General features: G+C 45.1%; 1 protein-coding gene across 3 annotated transcripts in view; it reads left to right on the forward strand.

Annotated features, from left to right (window-relative positions):
- Positions 1-27,266, forward strand: part of SLC35A5 (solute carrier family 35 member A5) — a 540,034-nt gene that overhangs the window by 87,880 nt on the left and 424,888 nt on the right. For all 3 annotated transcript variants that reach the window (XM_069636487.1, XM_069636486.1, XM_069636488.1), the window contains exon 2: positions 6,379-6,533. In XM_069636487.1, the coding sequence (XP_069492588.1) occupies positions 6,404-6,533 (130 nt within the window). In that variant the 5' untranslated portion in view covers positions 6,379-6,403. The remainder of the gene's footprint in view (positions 1-6,378; positions 6,534-27,266) is intronic.

Here is a 27,266-nt window from a genome sequence, read left to right on the forward strand (position 1 = left end):
ACTTGAATCGGTCCGTAGATACTGGGAACAGGTAGGCCTGGCCACCCTCAGGGACATATGGCAGGAAGGGGAGGCAGTGGACTTTCAGAGGTTGCAGGAAGAGACGGGGGTACATGGTGGCCAATATATAACCTACACTAGGCTTGTGAAAAAGACTAGAGAAAGATGGCCTGAGACAGTGCTAGCGGAAGACCCTGATGCCTCCCTGGAAACCATTTATGATGTATCGGAGGGTGGGCACGAAATATCGAGGATATACGAGCTCCTGCGAGTAAGGGCAGGGAAGGAGTTGCTTCATTTGAGACAAGATTGGGAGGAGGAGGTGGGAGGACCCATGACGGACGGGCAATGGGAACGGGCCCAGAGGTACCACAAAAAGGTGTCCCGAAACGCAAGATTCCAACAGCTTCAATTGTACGTTACCCACAGGGCTTACTTAACCCCCGGGAAGATTGCAAAGTTTGGGGGACCAGCTACGCAGCAATGCCCCAGGTGTGGGGAGGTGAATGCAGGACTGCTACACATGTTTTGGGCTTGCCCAGAAGTGCACAGATTTTGGGACGAGGTCAAGACGAAACTGGCGGGTGGGGCGGTGGTGCTGGATGTGGAATCGGCCTGGTCATGCATGCTTGGGCTCTTCCCTAGACCCCGGCATTCAAAACACATAAGCAAGATGAAGGACCTGGCTTGTGTTTTGGCCAAGCGCAGGATTGCCATGGGCTGGAAGGCGGCCCACAGACCTAGGGTGGAGCTATGGTGGACGGACCTCTTGAGGTGGGCGGAAGCTGAATCTGTAGTCTGGTTCGAAGCGGTCACCAGGGGGGGCGAGGAGGAAGTAGGGCCCTTGCTGGCCTGGCGGCAATTGGTGGCCTCTATAGCAAACCCTCACCAGGGTAACAACGGAACATCGGACCCGGATGATGACTGCCTAAGTACTGTGCTACCCAATGATGCTCCCGTAAATGACATGCGAGAACTGGCTCTAGTTTAAAGGGGGGGGGGGCGGAGTTTGGGAGTTCGAATGAAAATGTGCTGGACTATGATGCTTTCTATGTTTTGAAACAGTTGTAGTGTGTTTGTTTGATTTCTAAATAAAATAAAAATATTTTTTTTAAAAAACTAACAAAAAAAACTAAGGAATAAATGCCCATCTTTCCCTACACTAAGGATTTTTCCTACCGAACAGAACTACTTGTTAGTCTTCGGTGAGCGTCCAAATCGGAATCAGTCCACTGTCCTAACTAATATGTTCTAACACTATCACTATCGTAACAGGCCAGGAGAATTACTCCCTTCTCCTGTAAACTGGTTGTTCACCAAGTTCAGTTCAGTAACGTATTCTCAAGTAGTTCTTGGTAACTACTTTTATTAAGTCGCATAGTTCCAATGCTGGGTTCTTCAGGTTTTCAACCTTCTCCTTCACTTGGTTACTTTTTAATTCCTTCTTAGTTTCTTCTTGCTTTATTACATTTGTATTTATCAATTTCCTTTCATAAGGTAGCTTTATCTAACACGTAGATCTTTTCCCTTGGGTTCTTAATCTTTATTTCAGTCTTTGGTTTCACTTTGGGCTTGGCCCTTACTCTCTGTTTCAATCTGGTCCTCCGGTTTTCCCCTTTCACAGCGTTTCCTATTCTGCAATATCTCAGGTTTTCTCTTTGACATCTTGGAGTGTAAACCATCCAGTAAGGATTATCATTCAATGTTAACGCTATATCGTGTGGTCCAGTAATGATTCCTTTTCACTTCATTCAAATTCAATACTTTATCTCCACTGGGACAAGTATGAGCATTCCAGTAATGATCTTCAGTCCCTCTTCCGGGTCTCCCGCTCTCCCTGTTTCCTGTCGTATTCAGGGATAATGTAACCAGGATTCTCGACTGTTTGGGACCTTCTCTTCCAGTTGTCAGGTTGGCCTCTTGTAACTCCTCGGGTTTCATATACAATCTCCCCGGTCTCTCGTTTGACGGTTTGTTCCGTGTTGAATTAAAGGAAGTGGTATCTGCGTTGTTCACTGATCCACTGGTCCACCTCTGTTCAATTGCGGTCACACCACCACTTTGCTTTGCTTGGGATGAGGACTCCTCGCGTCCACCTCGGCTTCTTTCCCTGTCCCGATTCCCGCGCATCTAACGTTTCACTAGGGTTTCTCTTTGGGATAGGACGTTGCATGTGCAGCTTTCCTTCAGCATACGTCTGCGCGCAAGTCCAGAACTCACTGGTTCTTCCTCTGTCTCCTCCCAGTCTCTGCTTCCTTGTTATATTACGTTGCCATGGGACTTATCTGGCGCAATGCTATGCTCTGTAATCCTCCAGACCCTTTTCCTCATCTCAGTACAATATTGTGTTTCCTTCCAAGGAATAATCGGTGTCTTAATGACAATAATGTATTTTGGTATGTTCTTCATGCCTTTCTTCACTAGATGTTTTTGGAGATATATTATTGGTGGTTCTATGTCATTTCATCGACGGTCAGAATTTTGATGTTTTTTTAAAAATTAATATCTTACTGAAAAAAACTCATCGAAATTGATTTATTTGTATTTTTGGAGAGTTCTCCCCCCAAACACCCATCCCCTATTGTTTTTGTTTAACTATTCCCGACCCCACCACCCCTTATATACACTTTCCCAACCCCCCCAGTCCCCCTATATTTTCGATTCGTTTTTTTGGTAAAAAATATTCGTAAAATTCCAACTGTCGATGAAAGGAAATTATACCATTATGTTTCTTCGGAAATCCTGCCTCTATCCCTAGGGGAGGGTGTTGAAGAGCAGCTTCACCTCCCAAGCCTTACCGGAAAAGGCTTCCCCTTGGGGAGAAGTGACAGATTTGTGTGATTCGTCACAGCAGGTTGTGCTAATGATTACATAATGGTGTCCAAGCTATACAGCTATACAGCTTGGACACCATTATGATCTTTAGATGAGGTATAAAGGAATCTACAAGTACATTGTGGCTTGCTAAAGGAACACGTTTCAAGAAATCTGAAGCATTTTGAGGGCTCCAATTGTAGAAGCTGTAGAAATTTAACCCTAAACTCACTATCTAGGCGATCATATTTTCTTGCAATATGAGAGAGAATGGCGGCCATTACCGGCATATGGGGTGGAGTGGGGGGACGAGAGAGGGAGGGAGAGGGAGAGAGAGGGGATGAAAGAGAGAGCGTGAACGAGAGAGCGAGAACGAGAGAATGAGAGAACAAATGAGAGGGAACATAAACCAGAATGTGAGACTGCTCATTTATCAGTTTACCCTAAATGCAGCTCACGTCCTTCTTTGTTCAAAACTATTTCTCCTGTTCCTCATAGCATCAAGTCGAACCTGTTTGTAAACCCTGCTTACTGAATATACAGTAGTTGTCATAAATTGGAGTCGCCCAGGACCTGTACAAATATTTACCAATATGGGTACTTTTTTGTGACCTGCTTCTCAAGATACTCTTTTTCATTTAATGAACGTAGTCATTGGCTCTGCAACGATTTCCTCACTGTCCGAATAGCGCAGCCATCGGTTACCTCTGAATGAAAGCACTTAGATGTTTTTCACTAGTGCTGTGTCTCTTGCAACATTTGATTGCGGTCTCCTTCATTCACTCACAAAATGTAGATGCACTTACTGATACACTTTATGATACTGATATATGTTCGTTTTGTGGCAATGCTTTTTGTCTGTATATATTATAAAGAATGTATGAGAGATTTGAATAGAAAATGTCCTGCTTCAACATCACATAATCTGTTAGCTAACACTTTTTAAGCATCATCCTGTTTTTCAAACCAGTTTTTAAGCTGTAGGATGCTGTGCTTTCCCTTCCACAGTGCAGTGCTCGCAGGCCCTTATTTAAAGTAAGCAGAGTATGTATGTTATTTACATGATTCTTGGCACCATCTTGTGAGATTCCACTCTTGTTTTAATTCAAAGTTTCTCAATGAGACCGTGTTTGCACGCAAGAAAAGGCACAATATCTAATACTGTGATGTAGGAGCCCTATTGAATTTTCGAAGTCCCAGAAAAGAATATATATATCTTGGATGTCAATTATCACCTGACCTTACAAGTGGAGTCATAGTGCCAAGAAGTGGTGAAGAGAGGAATCCAGAGAACAGCTGTGCGGCAGTTGAGGTGGAGAGCCGCAGTGAGGAGGAAAACATACATTAGGGCATCAGAAATACATGGCAGATCAAACCGAGCAAACTGAACTGGCATACCATTGAAGCACGGAGAGGCACCCACATGATATGATAGGTTATTTAAAACGTGCTTAATACCCACAGGTTTCTAAGTGTGTACCCGGGATCGAACCTGTGGTGCTCCGTGTCGTCTTGCTTCCAAGGCGTGCACTTTGCCCCTGAGGTATCCTCCAGAGACTGAGGTATCCTGCTGAAACCTGTAAGGCTTTTCAGACGGTGAGCAGCCCCACAGATGAAGATACAAGTGAGGCAAACCCTAGCTCACAAGCAAAGTTGCAGAAGAAAAGCTGTTACCTAAACCCCACGCTCATCACAGGTGACCCCGACTGGGAGTGCATTGAATGAGCTTTAAGAGAGAAATTACAAACTAATGCCATCGGGCTGAGAGAAACAAGAAGAAGTAAGTATTCAGTTCGATGGAAATGGAGGCTACAAACAGACGCTGATGGTGAGTTACACATTGGGAGTTGTCTAACACACCAAAAGCATAGTGCAGTAGCCCTGTCATGGCTAAGAGAACCCAAGATGAATTGCATACTAAGAGTTGCGATTCTAGCACCATCACTGACATGTCAAGTCAAGGGATAACTGTGTGACAGTTGTTGATTGAAAGTTTCAGGAACAGCGCGTTTTAATGCAGAGAAGCAGCAGACAACTGTGTTTTGGTTGTTGAGGTACCCACACAGAGTGCCATAGAGTAACAAATGAGCGGACAGCCCAAAAAAGTTGCAGACTGTAAATGGTGACAGTCACCCTTCCTTTGAAGCAAACTAATTACAAAGTCAACGGTGTGGTGATGTTGACACGCATGATTAAACCTATGACAGGTGATGACTGAAAAGACTCCACTACTTCGAGAAGATGCATAGATCGAACATAGCAACCTTGAAAGCCAATAGTTGTGCAGCCAAAGGCGCCACCTGATACCGATAAATGGGTCTTTCTATTTTTCTAAATTGACGTCTCCATTTAGAAAACATTACTTTACGAATGGCAAACTACTCCTGTGAGTTTGAACGTAGGAACTTATTTGCGGTATGTTGGGTTGTACTGCTTTCTCGTTGCCATTACTTATGCTTGGAGAATGAATTATGTAGCTACCATTTTCTCGCATTTGTCTTGCACTTTATTCAACAGGCAAAAGTCTTAGCTCCCACTCTCCATTCCCATCGTTTTTTGTGCCTAAAACAGGTTTGATTTTAGATTTAATTCTGAAGATACATTTCAACACACCTAGAGCTGCATTTATATGATAATTCATTGTATCCCAAGTTAGGATTTGTAGAGAGGAACCCAGAAGGTAATAAAAAGTTGCTTCATTTATTTTTTTCAAGACACACTCTTGTCTACATTTATATGTTTCTGAGAGATGAACAACCTGATTATACTTTTGCGCTTTTTCTGTGTGTTCATATTTATATTCTAGCATATTTAACCAGAATTTCATCAAATTGTAAAGGCACCAAGATGCTTTAAACATTTCCCAATTCCATGAAGCTTGATGAATAATTCTAGTTCTCCAAGTGAGCCGTTATATTTGCAGGTCATCTCAGCCACCCATCATACTAGCCTCTTGCTGGCTGTTCTGTTGAATGTGATTTTGAAAGTTTGCAAAGAAAAAGCAGTAATGTTGTTGGCACTACAGCATTGGGTAGTCGCTTGTTTGGAGAAAGAAGAATGAGGTGTGAGCATGTGAGGTAGTGACTTTTTTTTAATGGCATTAACCAGGTTTTTCATAAAGGAGACGTTATTTCTGTACTGACAAAGGGTGCAAAATGTCATAACTACATACATGCCCCATTCCGTTTAGTAAATTCTAGTCCTGAGTTTAACTTTGCTTTCTGGAACTTGTAGGCCTGGTTTTACCATTATAAAACCAGGACTGCAAGTCCCATAATGCAAAGTTAAAACCAGGACTGGACTAGAACCGCCCGAATGGGGCTTGTTGGCATGTAGATAATATATAGCGTGTTTGTCTGGACCCCCCAAAATCCACACACACAGTTGTACATGCATAAAATACAATCTGATATTCTCCATTTGTTTTGGCTGTTTGTTCATGACTTTGGTGTACTATCCAATCATCATTTTATAGTGCTGTGCTTGAATCAATACAATACATGTTATACATTTTTTAAATGGGCTGTGCAAATGAGAACTCACACAATCACATTTTTCCTACAGGAGTATTTTTGTCTTGATCGGGACAATGGGATGCAAGTGTTGCACCCTTCCGGGATGGTGTTCGAAGGCGACCGTGCACACAATCATTCTGGCAACAGCATACATTGGCTTGGTCTCTAGTCGTATTCTCTTGGTGAAGTACTCTGCCAATGAAGGTCAGTAAATTTCGAGGACGATTGCAGAAAAATGCTTTTCACAGGGGAAAAGTTGTGGGGTTTTTTTGGTGTTTAAAAAAAAAAACTGTATTTTTATCATTTATTTTCACATCAAACTCCTCCTCCAGCCCCCTCACCTCAATTCCCTGTCTCCTCCCTTACCCTCCCTATCCGCTGTTTATACATAGAACGTAGAGAATACAGAGTTAGTCCTCGAACAGCACCAACAAACATGATTGCATAGAGCGTGGTTCTTGCAAGGCAAACATTTCTACCATGTACTTAACTTTTACTTTACTTTATTCGTAATGCGCATCCATAAACCCATGGGCGTGAGGGAGCAGACAAGACATACAAAACAGATAGACAAGTAAGGACTAGACTAAGCGGAGAATCAGCGTTCCAGCACGAAAAGAGGAGTAAACCTATTTACCGGAACAGGAAGGTCTTGAGCTCTCTCTTAAACAAGGGAAAGGATGAGTGATCTCTGTGTTGGGGGGAGGGAGTTCCATATAAGCAGGGCAGCACTAAAAAAGGCGCCTAACTGGACCTTCTTAGTTTTACATTTCGGCAAGAAGAGGTCATTTTGATTACTGGATCTCAGACTTCTGTAATTAGGTTTATCCCTAATGTGATCTTGAAGGTAGGATGGCATGGTCCCCAGTCTGCACTTAAATGTGATCACTAATAGCCTAAAAGGGATACATTTATTTACTTCCTCCCAATACTGCACCAGCCCCGGGCGAGTCCACCATATGTTTCCAATCTCCCATTTGGCCACACTCCCTCCAGCATTTATCCGAAATGGAGGGTTTCATTTTCTTAAATGTAGCAGGTGTATAGTGCCACTGCACCATCAATGTGTACCAGAACTCTCTAATCTGGATTGACCTTGTAAGTTTAGGTATTACTTTCCATAACGCTTCCCATTCAATGTTCAATATCTCTTCCCCCAGTGTTGAAACGTACCCACTTGAGGTAATCGACTATCTTCCATCTTTAGAAGCAATATTCTGGAGAAGAACATTGAGGTTGCCAAATTCCTTGCTAGTAGTACTTATAAGATATGAATTGGGAATTATATCCTTAAAAGCAAGAGCTGACTGGAGAATTCTTTCTTTATTTCGTAAGATCCTGTGCCCCACCTTGGGATCCCCTTTTGTTGATCTAAACTAAATCTTGCAGAATTATAATTGCACTTGGTTGATCTCGATTGTGGAAAGATGTATGGTTACCTTAGCAGAAATTGAATGCACAATTCAAGGTCTGGTGCACACTTCTGTGCGGGTGAAACTATCATTGTTTAACTATGATTGGATTAAAACAATTGATGCCTTGCACTCATATCCTTCCATGAGCCATTTATACACTGACTACAAAAATCAAGGAACTATAGCACCCTTTCTAAGTATTTATCCGGATCGAGTAACGAGGGCTATATTGCTACGATTTCATTGGAGTTTAATACTAACAAGACGGATCGTAGCAAAGTATGGTCAGATCTCAAAAGAAAATGTAATGTGTAGATTCTGTTGTGAAAAAAGGCTCTTGTGAAACTTTAAGACACTGCTTGACTGAATGTAAATCTTTGTCGTATAACCGTAAACTATATTTTGATAGATTATTACCATCAAATCAGATTACTGACAATGAACAACTTTTGAACATATGTCTAGCAGGTGAACATATGTCTAGCAGGGAGAAGTACTTCTGTAGTAGTGGCAGTGGTAGGGTTTATACAATCTTTGGAACCTTCAGCAAATCCCTACTTAGCTATCTAGTGGCCTTGTTGTTGGAGATAATCTGTGATGAACTCGTGCACTGATTTGTGTTATGGTAAATTCCGATAAATAATTAACAAATAATATAGATTGATAAAATGAAGACTGAACTGAATTGTTTCATTTGTCTATTTTAGCTGTATGGTGAGATGGAGATTTTTACTATTGTTGAGATGTGATTGCAAAATAAGTAATTTCAGAATGTGCACTGTATTAAAGGTTGAATGTCTTAACCAATAATAATAAATAGTGTTAATTGTCATTGATACTTATATCTCATGGGCGCTTTTACATTTATATCACTCATCTGCATTTATAGATTTGAAATGAGAGCTTTATTTCCCAGGTTAGATGTAACGAATTTCTCAATGTTAACTCCCTTACTGCGGCTGCCTTTACTAGCGGAGAAAGAATCCACTGCCTCACTTGAAAGTATTGAAATCTCCTGGACTCCCGCAATCCCATCTCCTGTTTACATTGTGTAAATGATTTGGGGGATTCACCCTGAAACGGGGGATTGGAATTTTGTCGGATTTTTTTTTTACCACCGTATCCCAGACTGCCTCCACTCTACTAGTCATTGCACTCACGTGTATGTTGGTAGGTCAATCCTATTTTGGCAGCCACAGAGCCCCCTGTAGCCATCTTTTCCCCCGCACCCCTCACAACCAATCCTTGATGACCTTTATCCGAGCTGCCTGATATGTCAAAAAGTTAGGGAGGCCTAGCCCACCCTACTTAGTTGGGACTATGAACTTATCAAAAGATAACCTTGTTTTGTTTTTCTCCATATAAATGCAGATATTGCTGGAGCGTATATTGCTGGAGCTTGAACATTTTCACAGAGTTTATCCTACTCGACCAATAAATAGTGAGAGGGCCCCATTTCAATAGTTGTGTTTCGATTTCTTTTAATGAGGAGGGGTAGTTTGCTGCATACAGCCCTTTGATTGCGGGAGTAATATTCACCCCAGCAATTTGAATCCACTCCACTGCCCAGCTTAATTGTACATGTGACTTTAAAGACTACATTTCTGTGGGAAATGAGGATAAATTCAGGATTTCATACTTTTTGTTTATTTTTAGGCCTGCCACTTTGCCAAGTTTGGCAAGTTTCTGTAAAGTGTTAATGGGATTTGTTACCATGATTATGATTGTGCATACGCCATAATTTTATGCAGGATACCCCCAAATTCAATACCCTTTATTCCCTCTGTTTGCCTAACCCTCGCTAGTAGAGGTTCTAGGTGTAGTTCATATAGTAGAGGTGAAAGGGGACACCCTTGCTTGGTCCGTCGTTGTAGGTAAATGGGGGGAGATAGTTAGCCATTTATTAATATTCTTGCGCTCAGATTTCAGTATTTGTCCTTAACCATGTGTATACATTTTGGGCCGAACCCCAATTTTGCCATATGCAAAAAGAAACGACCATTCAACCCGGTCAAATGCTTTTTCCGCGTCTATGGAGACGAGGATTGCCGGCGTCTGCTTCTTCTCTATCTTCTCTAAAATGTGGCACACCCTGCGGATATTATCGTGTGTTTGCCTTTGCTTTATAAATCCTGTTTGATCTGGGTGTATCAATATGGGTCATATATTTTCTAGCCTATTGGCCAACACCTTAGTATAGATCTTGGTATCTATGTTAATTCGGGCAATAGGGTGATATGAACCACAGTTGGTTAAATCCTTTCCTGGTTTTGGGAAGATCGATATTTTTGCTTCTTCCATTGTGGGGGAGATGGTGCCTGAGCCCTCAAATGTGTTGTAGAATCTTGTTAATATGGGAGTCAAAATTGTACTCTAAGTTTAATAAAACTTCGCCGGCTATCCGTTGGGACCTGGTGCTTTTATTTATTGGGAGATCTTGAATTACCCAGAGTACCTCGTCCTGTGTAATCACCATACCAAGCCTTTGCCTTTCAGCTTGTTTGAGCCGGGGAAGAGTAACCGTCTCTAAATATTCCTATTGAGAACGTACCTCTGGGCTTTGAGACTTGTATAGTTCTGAATAGAACAAATGAAATTGTGCGATAATATAACATTTATTTTGTAAGGCCTGTGGTTAGGGTCTTGGACTTCTGCTGTATTAGAACTCTGAGTTCTTATTCTATTTTTAACTTGTGCTACACAATTCTCAAGATAAGATTTGGAAGTGGGAGTATTCTACTCCCTTTTTTTGAAAGTAGGAAGTAAAATGATTTTCAGGGATTAAAAATGTAAGTCCAATATCCAGAGTATTTCATAATCGAGTAAAAATCTGTTTTAACTGAAATGTTTTAGTATTTCTTTGCAGCTAGTTATTCATGCACGTTAAAAGATGCATGTAGTTCAAATAGTAGTTTCTTCCTGTGGTGGTACGTGCACTATTGGTCCAAACCTATTCATGGAGCTGTGAGGGTGAAAGCAGTGCTGCAAGATTCTACATGTCTTTTTCCCCTTTTTTGTTGGAAGTGTTTTTACTCGTCATTTGTTTTTGCCAATCTTTAGGGAGTAAAAGTGGCTGTTCAACTGTAGGTCTGCTGTTACATGCCAGAACAGTTTGTCATTGGTCTTTCTTTGATTTAGTTGGATCCTTTTTTTAAAACCTTTTCATTTTTCTGCTTCATTTACATAATGAAAACTGGTAAAGAGCTCTGCGAAATGTCTGGCAGTTGAGGTTCATTACTAGTATAACCATTCACCAATACAGTAAAACCTATGCATGCCACAACATTTCAGTTTTATCTGCTGAGTAACCTTGCTTCACGTTACCTGCTAAAAACGGAAAATAGTGTTTACATTGTGGGTTTAAAAATATGATATTCATTGTCTGCAAAATGTGATGAACAGACATCATACTTTCATATATTTTGACAAGTGATTATTCGCTATTGAGTTTTTTTCAATCCAAAAGTGTCCTCAATCTTACCCCACCAAATTACCTGCACTGGACCATTGAGTGATTTCCAGCATTAAACTAGGGTTATTCTGGTGCAATGTGCCCAGATGATTGGTAGGTACCATCACTTTCTGCATACCCAATGCTAATTACCTACCCCTCCACAATTTCACCAAGAAGAAAAACCTGCTGGGATTATTTTATGCAAGCGTTGTGGGGACAGGTGCCACCTAAAACCTACGTTATAGGCCCATTCCTTAAATGTAGTGTAAAGGAATGACCTGTGGGCCTACTCCCCAATGTGATCCCATGAAACCGGTCTAATTTCTTCCTCTGATCTATTCATATAGTTTAATTTCTCTTCCCGGTCTACCCTGTGCAACAGTTTGTAGAGCTTTGAGACTCCACTCTGACCGATAATGTTCAGATGGATTTTCCGAACTAGCCCTGTCTGAGGGTTCTGAGAGGCCATCCTAGTTGATGAACAGGGTTATTGACACCTAGGTCTAGCCAAACTCTCCAGGCAGTATAGACACAGCAGTAAGGCAGACTTATGAGCTAGAGTGATGGTGTAGTACAGTTAACTCAACATCGAGCCCTCAAATACCTCAATCAAAACGGCAGTAAACTTAAATTCGAATGGATTGTGTCCTCCAAAGTATTCCTCATCTTAGATGTGTTCCATCTAGCTTTAGCTGCTTTTCGGAAAAAAATGTCGTCGAGTCGATGGTCCCTCGAAGGCCTCCGTCAAGGGTGACGTCATTGGGTATACAAGTAGCACGCGTGGCACCCGTTGGCTACAGTTCTGTTTTTCCACAGTACGTGTTGCTTCGGAGACTCGGCGCGCCTCGAGTAGTTCTGTGACGCAGTAATATTGAAGAAGATATTCGATATGTCCTCATCATCGACCCCGACAACTACTACCCTGCGATCGGGATTCAAAAAGTGTAAATCTTGCGGTTCGAAAAAGTCCATCACGGATCCGCACAGGGAATGTCTGTGATGTCTCGGGGAAGGCCACGACATGGAGGCCTATACAAAGTGTCAGGCGATGACTGGGAAGGCCTTGCGAGAGAGGAAGGGAAAACTGCAGGTAGGTCGTAAACCCGACCGAAAAGCCTCTAGCATTAGTTGAGGTCCCGTGAGGAGAAATCTCATTGACACGAAAGGCATCGGTCTAGGTCCCGAAGCGATTCTCATCGCTCTTCGTCTTTGACGAAAAAGTCCAAGAAAAGACGCCACCGTTCCCCTTCCACCTTGTCCTCGGACGAATCCCCAAAAAGGATGAAATGCCCCACAAACCATTCTTCCTCCGAAGAGTGGGAAGCATTCAGGGTGAAAATGATGGAGGTGTTGGGAAAAGCTAAGCCTTGCTCCACGCCTTCTTCGGAAGCCGGCCGGGAGCGGTGTCGTTCCAACACTCGCACGTCCTCGAGCCTGGGTGATCGAAGGAGTAAGGATCGAGAACCTTCCAGAACGCTGAGCGAAAAAGACAGTTCGAGCCGAGTTGACCACTCAAGGTCACCCGCTCCGTCAACGACCACTATTTCGTCAACGCCATCAACGTCTTTGTCGACTCAGAAGCCCTCGGCGCCAAATGTTCCAAAGGCTCCAGTTCAGCCAACTCAGCCAGAAGCTGTAAAAATAACAGCAAAAGAGAAGGCTGCAAAGGCTGTAATGCCTTCAGGTTCCACTGATAAATCTCTCCCAGAAAAGGTTTTTAAACCTCTTCCAAGGAAAGAATTTTTCAAATCCTTGACTTCAATATTTGAAGAACAGGAGAGATCTGATGAGGAGTATGTTCCTTTTGGACTGGAATATGGCACACAAAATGTCCCAGAATGCCTGATTTTCGAGGAAAGCAGGATGAGGGACCTGGTGGAAACCTTACTTAATGCAAGTGTGATTGATACTTCGCCTGAAAAAGATTTTGGCAGGCCAGAACCAGGGGAACATGCCAGTCCCTCATACCGTCAACTAATGACAAAGATGGTTGATTATTTAGGATGGGCTAGACCACCAACTCAATTCATCCAGGATGATCTGACCGATATATTGGCTCATGGTCCCACCGAAGATCCAATCCTACCCTTCCATGTAGTCTTGCAAAATAGGGTGGGCAAATATTGGGAGACTCCGGATTCTATTCCTCTGGTGAATAAATCCCTTACTTCAAAATACCGCCCTTCCAGTAGCGACCCCGGATATCTGTCTAAACACACCACTCCCGAGAGTCTGGTGGTCCAGGCAGCCACAGCTTTAAATAAGGTGGCGTACCCTTCTATCCCTCCGGATAGGGACGACAAGCGTGTGGATGGTTGGGCACGCAAGGTATTTTCAACTGGGAGTATGGCGTTAAAATCGGCCAACTTCACATGTGCCTTGGCAAAATGTTCGTACACTGTGGGAGTGCATTGCAATGGCGGCAGAGCACATACCAATAGGGGATGAAAGGGAAGGATTCCTAGCCATTGTTAAAGATGGAAAGGAGGCCATGCAGGAATCCCTTCAATCTGGATTGGACACTTCAGATAGTGTGAGCAGGTCCATGGGCACTAGCACAGTAATGCGCAGATTTGCATCATTACGGAAGTCGTGTTTCGCACCAGACGTGCAAAACCGTCTTCTGAACATGCCTTTTGATGGGTCTCACCTTTTTGGCAACAAGGTTGACAAGAGCCTTGAGAGGTTGCAGACCTCAAAAGCAGCTGCCAAGTCTTTAGGAGCTGCTATTAGACAACCTCAGCATTTTGTGCATCAAGACAATCTTGGAGGGGATGATTCTATCGTTACTACTCCTCATATGGAAAGGTGAGAGGAATGGCCAGTCAAAGGGGCCAGAGAAGGGCCCCTCGCGGTGGACGAGGAAAATGTGCAAAGTCAGCTCCAGCTGTAGCCTCTTTGCCATCAGCGGCCACAGCAACCGCCACAAAACCACTTTGAGGAGTTACATCACAAGACACCAGTGGGAGGCAGGCTGTCACAGCATCTGCAAGAATGGCGAGCCATTACTTCAGATCGTTGGGCCCTAGAAATAATATCCCAAAGTTACTGCCTTCCTTTTCTAACGCAACCTCAAAGCAATCCATCTGTCTTTCAGCTTGTTTAACTACCTCTTCCGCCTCTTCTACTGCTTTTAGGTGTGCTTTTTTGTGCGCCGTGGTCCAGGAGATAATCTCTCCGCGGAGCACTGGTTTGTAGGCCTCCCAGAGTGTTATGGGGCATTCCATCGACCCTACGTTCAGCTCAAAGTATTTTTTGCTTGTAGTTTGCATGCATTCAGTTAGCTTTGGAAAGCCCAGATTGTAGCTGTTCAAGCCTGCGAGCCTTGCTCCCAATAAAGGTCCCAGGACAACAGCGATGATCAGAGTGTGACTGGTGCCTTTACTATGCTTAGAACAGATCCCTACTGAACCACACAACTGCATGGTGAACGGCCGCAAAGACAGGAAGTAAAGACAGACCACCATGGGTAAAGACTGGGCAAAGAGCACCACAACTCGGAGCAAAATGGAGCACTATACAACCTCTGCCCAAGCCCCCCCCCCCCCCCAGGAACAGATCAAACCAAGCGATGCATTGGGAACGGAAGGCAACATTTCCCTAAAGAATGTTATGAATGGGCCACTGTGGTGATGGGTCTGTGATTGTGCTTCTTTCTGTGACCAGCCTGCAGTCTCTTCCTTTGTCCAGGAGGGGCAGTGGAATCGCCTGCCTCCTGCGCTTCCCTGTCTCCTGGTCTGCTTTCCCCCTGGCCAGCGGTTTCATACTCCGTCCGGATAATGACTTGGAATGTGCAGTTCACGCTGTTGGGCAACTTGGGTTGCCTGTGGATGTCCCTTCGCAGTGGTTACTCAGGCTACTGCTTTATAGGGATCAGAACCCCCCAACCCCCCTGTGTGTCGTAGATTTCATTACGCCCGGCAGTATCATTACTTTTAGTGCCTCCTCTAACAGGACTCTGGAGTCCTTCCCAGCTGTGGCCCACCCTCCGATGTATTGCGCTGAAGCTCGTCTGTCGAGCGTATGTGCTTTATTTATCCCACAAGGGATGTAGGTGTTCCAGCTGAGTCTCCCCCCCTCTGTATGCCCCACATTTATTTTCCTGTTGTCGGTAGGTTGGATGGGCACTGGGTGTGCAGGTATTCAGAATTGGATTCCGATGTCCTGATGTGTCTGGTGGGGTTCACCTCACGGGATGGTCCAGGGGTCCAGGCTACGCACTGTGTTGGGATTTCCTTCAGCCCGCACGTCAGGATATGTTATGGTCCTTTCCTCTTCCTCATTTTCGTCGGGGTGTTGTGGCGAGAGAGGGAGTGGTAGGCCGTTTTAGACTCCCCAACTGGAGTCTGCCTCTGTCATCGCTACCAACTGTTATGCCTCGTTGTGGAGCGCAGATTGTGTCTCCTCTTCTTGCCTCTGTGTGGACACCAGCATATGCGAGCAGAGCCCCTGTCAGCAGCCAGTTCACTTTTGGGCTACACAGCGGCTCTGGTCACAGAGGCGGGTCGTTTGGTGTCTGGCACAGCTCAGTCCCAAGCCTCAGACGCCGCTCCTCCTTTTGGTCCATCTTGGGCTGCCCTCTGCCGGCAACTGCTTCCGAATTTCTGCGGCATGTATCTTCCAATCTGGATTGCGCTTTAGCCTCACACTTTTGCAACTTTTCTGCAGTGGGTTTCGCTTGCCTGTATCTGTCAGTTTGGTGAAAATGCCATTCAAATTAAAGGATATTATCAGGATGTTGCTGGCCGCCCCGGAAGCACTGAGGAATCGCATCCTCATCATGTGCTCGCTGGCCAGGCCCCCCCACATTCACAATATTGACACTCGCATGGTATTCAGAAAGGCTCTCAAAAATTGGCTTTTCTCTCCCTCCTCTTGAAACCATCCCTCACTCTGCAATCTCAATAGGCGCACAGAAAGGCTGACCCAAACACAATACTCCTACCCTACCCTCCAATACCCCAAGGATGCCGACATCGTTCATAGAGGCACACCGTAACAAACAATCCTCCTCTCCTCACCCTCACCCCCACCCCTCCGAGCACCTCTCCCACTGCTCAGACTTTCATTCCAGGGAGACCACGAATAGCGAGACCAGCCAATCGCACTGGACCAAGAAAAAGAACACTGCAGTCCAACTCCAGCCAAGCCCATGGTACGTATACTTTAACCACGTCTGTGGACACAGGGCACAGGCACGGCCACCCATCCATGCACCCTCGAATGCAGCTATGGCTGTGCTATTCCGGTCTAGCAGCACACATTGCCATCCACACTGAAACCCTTGACGTACCTCAACACCTCTGCCATTAGTATACAGCGACAACTAAATAAATTCGGCCTAGCTGGGCACACAACAAATCTTCAATACTAGACCTCTATCCTAAACCATCAACCACACTCACCCATGTGCCTGATCTCTGGGCAGCTTACTGGAGCCTAGCCGGCCCACCTAAGTCCTAACCCGGCAGAAAAGCACACTATTGTCTTTTAATTTAAACTCTTAGAACCTCCTGCACATCACTGCGGTCACCAAGGGCGTGTCAACCACAAAGCAAAACCAGCTGGCGGACTCCCCATGTAGAGGACATTGTGCATACAAATTAAAATCTACCTAACAGTGCGCTACAGTAAAACTACAAAGGAATCTTGCAAAGGACTCAAAACAAAGCTAACTGTTGGGGGGGGGGGGGTGTCCATTGATGTCAATGGAGGAAAAGCTGCAAAAAGAAAATTTTTCATAGTAGATCCTAGGGGCTGCTTTCCTAGTTCCAAGAGGGGGTGGGGGTGGGATGGGGTTTTACGTGTGTGTTTGTGTGTGAGATAGTGTGATAAATCTGGGCTGTTGACTACTGTTGACATTGGGCCCATACCTATCTGAATAACCATGCCTTTATTGTGTCAATAAATCAGTGGAATTGAGGAGTACCCAGCCATTGAATCTACTAATCTCACTCACAAAAAAGGAGATTTGTCATGGGAGAGGTGTTCGCCATTTGTTCCAGCCCTACCCTTGAGTTGCTGTTGGGACTCCAATCGAAAACTCATTGAGAAAACCTTTCTTGGGACCTTTCAAAAACTTCTTGGCCCAGATGAACAAATGTTTTGAGCTGCCAGGGTGAAGGGGCCCCTTTTGGAATTTTAATTGCAAAAGTAAGGTATGTGTAGGAAAGCCTAGGGACCTCATTTTGTTTTTATAGCAGTGATGCTTCGAGACACTATTTCCTGGATATCGCAACTGTCATGGCAGATGAAAAAGCGGGAGAGTATTTTTTTATCTTAATATATCCTAATGGGATTGAGTGGTTTTTAACTCTCACAGACCAGGGCAGTGTCTCACTTTTATTATTATTATTATTATTATTATTATTATTATTATTATTATTATAATATTTATTGAGCACAGACCTAGCAGAGCGCTTTACAGAGATATAGTATAACAGAATGCTTTTCAGAGGTAGCAGAACAGATATACAGCACAACGGGTGGGATACAGTGAGACATGGCGGAGGGGTACAGCTGTACCGGGTGGCGTTGATGAGAGGGGAAGGCGGCGTCTAGCAAGTTAGGTGGCGCTAGGGGCAATGTGATGTCCTAGGTGTTGAGAAGGAGAGACTCCTTGAAGAGATTGGTTTGGAGTTCTTTTTTGAATTGTAGGAGTGTCGGGGCAAGTCTGATGCTGAGGGGGAGGAGGTTCCATAGTCTTCGGGCATAGGCATAGAAGGCTTGTTTTCTGGTCCTTTCCGTTTTGCAGTGGGGGATTTTGAGTCTACACGCATCCTGGCTTCTACTGGTGCACTGTCCGCCGGAGATGCTGAGTTTCTCTGCGAGATAGCTTTGTGGCTTGAGGGCGACTGCCTTATAGATGATGCAGCAAGACTTGAAGGTGATTTGTGCGTGCAGTGGGAGCCAGTGAAGGTTGATGAGGGCCGGGGTGATGTGGTCGTATCTGCGTAGACCCATGTTGAGGTGTGCAGGCACATGGTAGGACGTCGGGAGGCCTTCGAGGGGGGCATTGCCACCATCCAAGTGGGCTAGGAACAGTGCTTGAATAGCGGTTTAAAGCTGTCCGGAGGAAGGGATTGCTACAGAAGGGAGAGCATGATACCAAGCTGTCAGTTTGATTAGCTATGTGTGTTTTGAAGGAGAGGTGTTTGTCTACGTGGAACCTGAGGGACTTTGCTCAGGAGGTGAGCTTGGGTGTGAAGCCCCCAAGGTTAATGGTTGATAGCCTGGTGTTATAACTGGGTGTTCGGTGTTGTTGGTGAGGAGTAGGAGTTCGGCCTTGGAGGGGTTGAGCTGCAAGTATGCACTGGACATCTAATACTGATCAGTGAGAGGCATGATTTGAGCCTGTGGATGTCCTGGATGGAGTCGTTCTTGAGATCGAGCTGTGCGTTGTCACCAGCGGCTCCATGTTTAGATTGAAGATCATTGGGTAGAGGATGGAGCCCTGCCGGACTCCACAGGTGACTGGCAGCACTGGCGATCTAGAGGAGTCGATCTGAGGTTGGCGAGGTAGGACTAGTACGAGCACAGGACAAGGTGCCTGATCCCGATGCGCTGATATAGGGTGTCCGTGAACGCCTGGTGGTCTATTGTGTCGAAAGTGGCCAAGAGGCACCAGGAGTCAAGGATGGCCGTCATCAAGGATGTTGAGGGCGTCGTCGACCTCCTGTATAGTTGCCGTCTCTGTGCTACATCTGGGCATGAACCCGGAATGGTAGGTTTGGAGGAGATGGTTGGTGTCGCAGTTTTGCTGCAGTTTCTTGTCTACCGCTCGCTCGATTGTCATACCTAGGATGGGGAAGATGGGTGATGGGGCAAAAGTTACATAGGTTTCCAGGATCCACATTGGGTTTCTTTAGTAGTGGGAGGATTTGTCCTGTCTATGGGGCCAGTGGGAAGGTGTCTTGAGTTGTTGATGATCTCCAGTTAGAGAAGGAGAGCTTCTGCGGGTAGCGTCTTGAGGATGGATTCTGGGAGGATGTCGTCTGTATACGATGTGGCTTTGAGGGCGGCCAGGGTTTCTACCAGGTCCTCTGTAGAGAGTGTCTTGAATGTTGTGTGCGAGGTGGGTCTGTGGATGGAGAGCTGTTGTCTATGTGCTGTCGAATCTTGCTGATTTTGTCGCAGAAGGTGTGGATGGCGGTGGATTTTTCAATGGAGTGTGGTATGGCAGGGTTAAGTAGCGGGTTGACACAGTGCTTGACCGCTTTGAAGAGGACTCTGCTTTTGTTGTCTCCTTTTGCTATGGTGTTCTGATAGTAGGAGGCCTTGGCTGTGTTGAATAGTTGTTGGCGGGTTGTTCGAAGTTCCATGAGGAGCGCCAGGTAGGATGTGGTCCTGGAGTGGTGCCAGTTTTTCCTCTCGTTTCCTGATGACTCTTTTGCTGAGGTTGAGTTCTTGCGTGTGCTAGGGTGCTGAAGGTTTCGGTTTGCAGATGCTATTTTAGAGGCGCATGCCCGTCGGTGGAGGCTGAGACAGTGGTGTTGAGTGCTTCCAGTAGAGGGTCACAGTTTGGTTGGTGGTGTTCGGTTCATGTGAAGTGGTGGTTGGCAAGGTCTTCCGTGAGGCTTCCACTGGGAAGTTCTTGAATGCCCTGAAAGTTTGTTTGATGTGTTTCAGCTGGGAGCGCTTGAAGGCATATTTACTCTGCAGTGTAGCCATATTGTGGGAAGATTCAGAGATATGTAGGTACATTAATTTAGAGAAACTTGCAGAGAAACTCAAGACCCTTCAAATCTAGCCACATCCTGCACTGCAGCACCTCATAGGCATTAAATGCTACCTTATGGTGACTGCCGCTGACCTGTCAGCCCTTGGATATCATCCCTCCTCTGCAATCTAAGCCAATGGCTCAATCGTGAGGGACACAAATCAGGGGTACTAGGGGAACCCCTGACAAGCCCCTTGTTTTTTAGGTTTGGTCAGAAAAGGCCCTATTTTGATTCTAGTAAATGGGGTTTGGTAGTTAACTCTAATAAGACTGGTAAAGTATGGGTCGAATCTGAACGAGGCAAACGTTTTGAAGATGAACTGCAATTCAACCTCATAACAGGCTTTGCTAGCATCTAGGACCATGAAGGAGTCCACAGAATTACAGCACATTTCGAATAGATTAATGATTCTTCTAATATTATCAGGGGTGGTCTAGTCAATAAGTGGCCAGCTTTCTGGGTACAGGCAATCCTGTTCTGATAACTCGGAAGGCAAGCTGAGTGAATGTCTTGCCGATGTTCCTAATCCAGAGTGTGTAAGTTGGAGTATCTCTACCTTCTTTAGCTCGCTTTACATCAGCCAAGTTGGAAATGTGATTCCTTGGCCTTGCCACCTTGAGCTTGTATGCCATCACCTATTGGCTTTATTCCGCTTGGTGTAATACACCCATTTAGTTTATAGAAGGACGTTATGACAGTTTTTCTGAAGTCCAACTAAGGGCTTAGTAAAACCATTCAACTGAGACTGTACCAGACTCCACTGTTAGTATAAGGCTGGACCGCCTGAGTTCATGGCAGTGTAGACCGAGCAACCAGGCTTATCTTAGGAGGGATAGCGTGCTGTCGAATCAGTACAAATAAATTGCATTATGCATATGGTCCAAAGAAACTCTAACACACTATGTATTATAAAAGGGTTTATTATATATGAAAGCAAACCAAGAGATTCATGGCTAAGTAAGTACCATCACATTATATATCCCTACAATTATAAAGACACAACACTATGCTTTAAATACACAGATCAAAGCACATACCTTATTTAGGACACCTAACAGTATTTTGAACACCTAACAGTATTTCTAAGTCAGACCTTTGTGTACACATTCAGTATAGGACATGCCTATTCTTGGGGAGTAAAACCATAAATCACTTTCAGATTACTTTACAGTAATGCGCGGGTAGTAGACCCTGTCAGTTATGTAGTGACACTCAAAAAAGAAATCATATAGTCAACCAACTTGCAAATCTACTTTACTGAATCGTGGAACACAGATTCAAGGAACAGTATATACTCTGCTACTTTTGTGATAATACACAGTTATACAAGGGAGCAAGACCTTTTTGGTGTAATATACAATTACAGCTGGTTTTCAGCTCAGTGGAACACCGGCTAGGATAAGAACTCTTTACACTAATTTTGGATGCACCAGGCAGACCAAGGTTAGATACACCTAAAGGAACACTTTTCAGGAATGGCACACAGCTATTCCAGGCAGGTAAGACCTAATGTTGTAATATTCTGTTAAAGTTGCTTTTTAAGATCAGTGGAACAGAGATTGAGATGAGCAATAACTCTTTAACTTGTTTTAGGATGGCACACATCTAACACAATGTAAGTAAAACCTGTATTCTTTTTAAAGGGGCTATCAGCAACTTAAAGGTAAGTATAATCTTAGGCAGAATTATTCTGGACAGCAAGTCGGGGAAGCAAGATCCAATTGGGGACACTCCTACATTTATCCTAACCGGAATAGTTAAGTGAAACCAACAGCATTACTTTTGGGGAACCGGCACAACCAATTCACAGGTGAGTAACTTAACCTTCAGAATAGTGCAACACAAATTCAAGGTAAGTAAAAACGTGTGTAACTGTTAACTCTGAGTTACAGTTACCAACCAACTTCTTTTACAAGTAAGTCACCTTTTAACACTTTTTATTCTTTTCAAGGCAGAACCCTTTTCTTATCAAGTCCTTCCCTTATAATCTAGCATGAGGTCACTCAGAGGCAGTAGAGAGACCCTTGTGGTCTAGGGGCCAGCTGTAGGCAGGGTGAGATAGGGTTCAGTTGCAGGCAAAGTCAGAGTTGCAGAGGAAGACTGTTCAAACAAGTATTTCCCTTTAAAGTTAGTTGAGGGTCCCGGGACATCGGAGAAGACACCCTAGGAGGATTCCGCAGTGGGCCTGGGTTCGCTGGATGAGTGGCTTCCCAATCAGAAAACACCCCAAAGCTATTCAGAAATCACAAAGGCTTAAGGTAGGTAAAATACCCCAGCCAACACAGTACCTCAGCACAGAAGAGGAGTTGCAGCAGGGAGACTTAAGGATATGCAGCCAAAAACCCGATGGTCGATGGATTCCTTTGTCATGAAGACAGAGAAAAAAAGACTTTGGAAGGACATTTGCAGCAGGGATCACGGAAGAAAGCTCCAGGCAAGAGTTTCCCCAAGACTGTATGCGGATCTGTGGATTTGGCGCCTTTTCAGACGCAGAGAAGGAGACAGAATATTGCTGGTCAGATTCTCGTTGTTTGCCAGGTCAAGCACTCTGATGAGGGGAGTTTCTCAGACCTGAATCGGCCTCTGGAGATCCAGCAGGATACTCATGAAGTTTCAGCGAGATTCGGAATTTGGCAGACTGTGAACTGCACAATGTGTCGAGGTACCAGGGTATTGGGATATTGCAGCTCCGCGAGGTCGCAGCACGACGTGGGGTGGCTCAACATTCTTGAGTCTAGTGGGTCTCACCAGGCTCTGGGTCAGGGTCGTTGTTTTCGGAGTGCCCAGGTTGATTGGAAGGAAAGGCTATAGCAGGCTCTGGTTACACAGCAGGCTCTCCGGTCGCTGAAAATAGTCTCAGCTGTGGTTTCTTCATCTTCCTCTTTGGTTTTGGTTCCAGTAGTCAACTACCTCATGAGCTTCCATGATCTGACTTTTATGCAGCCAATCAAACAGCAATGCACAAACTGGTGGGGGTGGGGTTTGGCGTCCTTTCAAGACAGCCAGCCTTCTAGTTTGAACTGGATTTTCGCAATCAGGCTGGAAGACAAAGGGCTGCAGAGTATTGGACTCCTCCCGTGCTTCCTGCCTCCACAGACACTCTGGAGACGGTGCAGGGAATCCACAGGATTCCTGCCCAAAGATAAAGTTAACACAAAGGAATTTCCCAAAGTGGATGTCAAGAGAATGCACAAGAAAGGACATGGAATGCTGAAATGGCAAAAAAAGAAGATTGGCCATTTTGGTAAAATGAGCACACATGGGTACATTAACCGGTGCTGTGGAAACAGCCTGCGGTAAAGGTGAACCGAATCAATAGAAAGGTTCACTGCAACCAGCCATTAAAAGTGTGTCCGTGTAACATAAATGTTTCATTTAAAATGAGAAAGGGGGATACTCAGTATCTCCCCCGCACTCCACATAGGGTGGCGGGGGGCTGGTCTCACCTAATAAAATGTAAAAGGGATCCAAAGATCCTTTCAACCCTTGGGAACTGTAGTTCTCACAAGGTTAACCAGAGAAAGTTAAAAGGGGAGCTCCTAGGGCAAACCAGCAACAATAGGCACTTATTGTCAAAAAGTTGTCAAAGAGGATAACTTTTAAAAGACACTATGGAGAGTCCATGGAGAGTCTTAAAAATTACACCCATAAAGAGTACAAGACTATGTGAGTGTGGAAAAATATTCCCCCTCACTGATGTATAGGGAAAAATAATCTACCAGTCCCGCAAAAAGTTCTGGGGTCGACACAGGTCAGGAAGATTTATCATTAATATGAAAATCTTACCTAACGGGATTGGGCAGTTTGGGTCTGTACCTTTGCTCTGGCCTTCCTCACAATCCTCAAGTGCCTTCACTGGCCTCTTTTGTTTGTCCCTAGTGTTAGATTTGAGATGTATCTTCAATGCCTCCCTCGCTTTAACTAATAAGATCCCCTCTCGAAACCACTCGCTTTTTTTTTCTTCATTTATTTTATTAGTTTTAGCAATACAAAACATTCTGTAGCACTGCCTCATGCATTGTCTGCAATAATCACATCAAAATGCTTCATCAACTTCGCCCCTCCCTGCCCACCCACTTCCCTCCCTCCCTCATTGCCTGTAAACCCCTTCTTCTCTCACCACTATAATGCTTGCGTAATTGGGACCCAACTACCCTTCGGTGGGAATCTTTCATCTCTGCTCCGTTCGTGGCTTCCCCGGTTTTTACTACGACTTCCCATTCGGTGACTCCCGTTGTGATCTCTGCCACGCTGCCCACCTCCATACAGCAGTTTCAGCCAATGTCCACTCTCTCAAGTCACGCCACCGCTTTTCAACATCCCGTCCCCTTGGGGCTTTCCATGCTGTGGAAATCCTGCTTTTGGCAAGGTTATACGCTAGATCCTTTTGCTCCTTTGGGACGCTGAAAGCAGCCCAACGGGCATGCCCTCTGGACAATAACATCCAGTTGCACCCCTCCCCTCCTCATTCTCCCTGCCACCTCCTGCCAGTATTGTCCCACCACTGGGCACGCCCAGAACATATGTAGTATCCCTGCATCCTCCGCCTTGCACCTGGGGCACCCCTTCTCCTTTGTTCCCGAAAACCTAGAAATCCTCTGAGGTGTCATATATGCTCTGTGATATCTGTAGTTGTATGAGATTCAATCTCGAGTCTGTGACACCCTTTTATGGTATCTCCGGATCTCCCTCCAATTTGCATCTGTGAAGGGTTCTCCAAAGTCTTCTTCCCATTTGCCCTAATCACCAATGGGGAAGGGGCCGATTCGTCAATAGGGAATCGTATATCCGTGATAATGTGTGCCCCCCCCCCCCCGATATGTCATACAGGGTGTCCACTATGGAATGCTTCTCTTGTAGTTCGCTGTGCGCAGGCCACCGACTTGTAATTGCCCCTTTAATTCTACTGTGTAATCAATATTGACCTGTATGCAGTCCTGTATGATCTGCCAGCTCCACAAAGGGTATAAAGGATGTATCTTGTAATAAGTCCCCTATTGTAACCACCCCATGCGATTCCCAATTCGCTCATATCCCCAGCCCATCTCTGCTGTGGACGCTGTCACTGAGACCAGGGGGATCGGTACTGAGAACGGGTCAGTGAGCCCTAGCACATGTGTACCCCTAGAGACAATAACTGGGACCATTGGCCTCCTTGGGGCTTCTTGATCCATACTAGTTCCCTCAAGTAGTAACGTGCCCTGGTGGGCTGCAACATTAATGTACTAGGAGTTGGATCATCAGTGAGCCAGTCCACCACGGATTGCAGCTGCCCCGCCATGTAATCTAGCTCAAAATGCAAGGTCCTGATACCTCCTTCCTCATGTGGGCTGTGTAGTGTCTATAATGCTATCCTGTTCCTCAAGTTCAACCACAGGAAGCCTCTACAGATGTCATCCAGCGTCTTGAAGGATTTGGGTATGTAGAACGGAACATTTACAACAAAATGCAGCAATCTTGGCAGTAGCACCATTTTCAGCAGGGGCGCCCTCCCCATTAGCGAAAGGGGCAGTTTAGCCCAGAACTTCATTGAACTTTTGATGCCCACTAGGGCTTTCAAGGTATTATGCGTATGTTCCTTCTCTGGATCATGTTATACGTTGACCCCTATGTATCTGAACGTGAGCACCTTCCATTGCAGGGCAAGGACCGGCAGTGCCCCTTGTTCCATCTTGTGCAATCCTGCTAACGTGAACAGAGCTGACTTGTATGTACATATTGTGATGCCTGACAGTTTTGCCAACTGAGGCAAGGCCTCCAATAACAGTTTTAGCATGTCTTCAGGGTTTTGAATGCATAATGGCGTATCATCAGCATACAATGATACCAGATACCTGGTCTCATCTGTATCCATACCTGCCTCTATGTATTCGACCCTAAGGTACTCCGCTATTGGTTCCATGGTCCGGATTTAGAGCAACGGGGATAGTGGGCAGCCCTGTCTTGTTCCCCATGTACAATTAACGTGCAATTAAAATCACCACCCCATATGATGTTACTATCTCTATAAGGGGTATCTGGTCTTTGCATAGAATTCCATTGCATCTAATGGTATTCCATCTACATTTTTCCATCTAAAAAATGTCCATCTGATCCTATTTTTGGTGAGTAAAGCGTTAATTTTTGTTCAGGTGCATTTTAAAGGGTAATAGCCCCCCCAAAAAGAAAATGAAAAAAAACGCATTAGATGGAATGGCATTCAATGCAAAGACCATAAACCCCTATAAGGGCCTAGCCGATGGTATAGTGATCTGAAGAACCTGGCTGCACTAGGGTTTTGGGCAAACGTGTTGACCAGACAGATATCCACATGTTCGAGAAGGCCCTGAACTATCACCATCCTGCCTTCATTATTGGTTTTAATGTGGATGACCGCAAAATGCAACGTGGGTGCTATCCAGATCAGAACGCCTCTGCCGTAAGTGGAATATGAAGAGCCAAATACCCACCCCCTCCATTTATTAGCCAACAGTGTTAGATTTTCAGCCGTTAGGTGGGTTTCCTGCAACAGGGCAATATCAATTTTGCACCACTACTTCTCTTGACCTAAGCGTTCAGCCCCCCCTACATTCCATGTAAGTACATTGACAGTTCCAGCCATAGGTTGGTGTCCCCTTCCAACAGGCCCCCTGCTTCCGCTTTTATCCTAGCAAAAGGTCCTTCTTGTTCCCTCGTAGTGATCCAATCGAAATTACAGTGCTACTCTCCTACCTCAACTTGCATGCAGGAATAACCCCATCCCATTTAACATCCCCATCTTCCCCAACAAAAAATAACAGCCCAGCATCCTTGTCTTTGCTCGGGCAACTCTGCTTCTCGCATATACACCCAATGGGCATACAGGAGGTTGTGGTGGCTTCAGCCGTAGGTCTGGACTCCCTCGTGTGATGTCAGGTGTCGACCATTAGTATCCCACCCTTCAGCAAAGGCATAGATTCCTCACATCTCTTCTAAGAAGGAAGTATCCTCTTCTCTGGGCCCGCTCGTCTCCCGATGCCTTTTGTGCTTAGAGAGTCGTCTTGTCAGCGTCAGTTGCAAAACAGCAATCAATTCTTCGGGCCTATCTGAACTACAGTTATAACATGCTTTACTTGCGTCCGTCGGGTGCATCACCGACCTCCTCATCGCCGGGGCCATCCATGTCTGCGCCTCCTCCCATGGGGCGGGGGATTCTGGCCAAAAAACAAGGCCCTGTTCTTATGTATAACCTTCAGGCGTGCTGGATATATCAACCTGTATTTCAGTCCGGCTGACCGGAGCCTAGCTTTTGACTCAATGAATTGTGCCTGGTTCTTCTGCACCTGGAAGGTATAGTCGGAGTAGACCGCTAGGTCAGCCGATGCCCTCT

Source organism: Ambystoma mexicanum, chromosome 7p (genome assembly GCF_040938575.1).
Source record: "Ambystoma mexicanum isolate Mex_15411 chromosome 7p, UKY_AmexF1_1, whole genome shotgun sequence".
In the NCBI taxonomy this organism is placed as follows: domain Eukaryota; kingdom Metazoa; phylum Chordata; class Amphibia; order Caudata; family Ambystomatidae; genus Ambystoma; species Ambystoma mexicanum.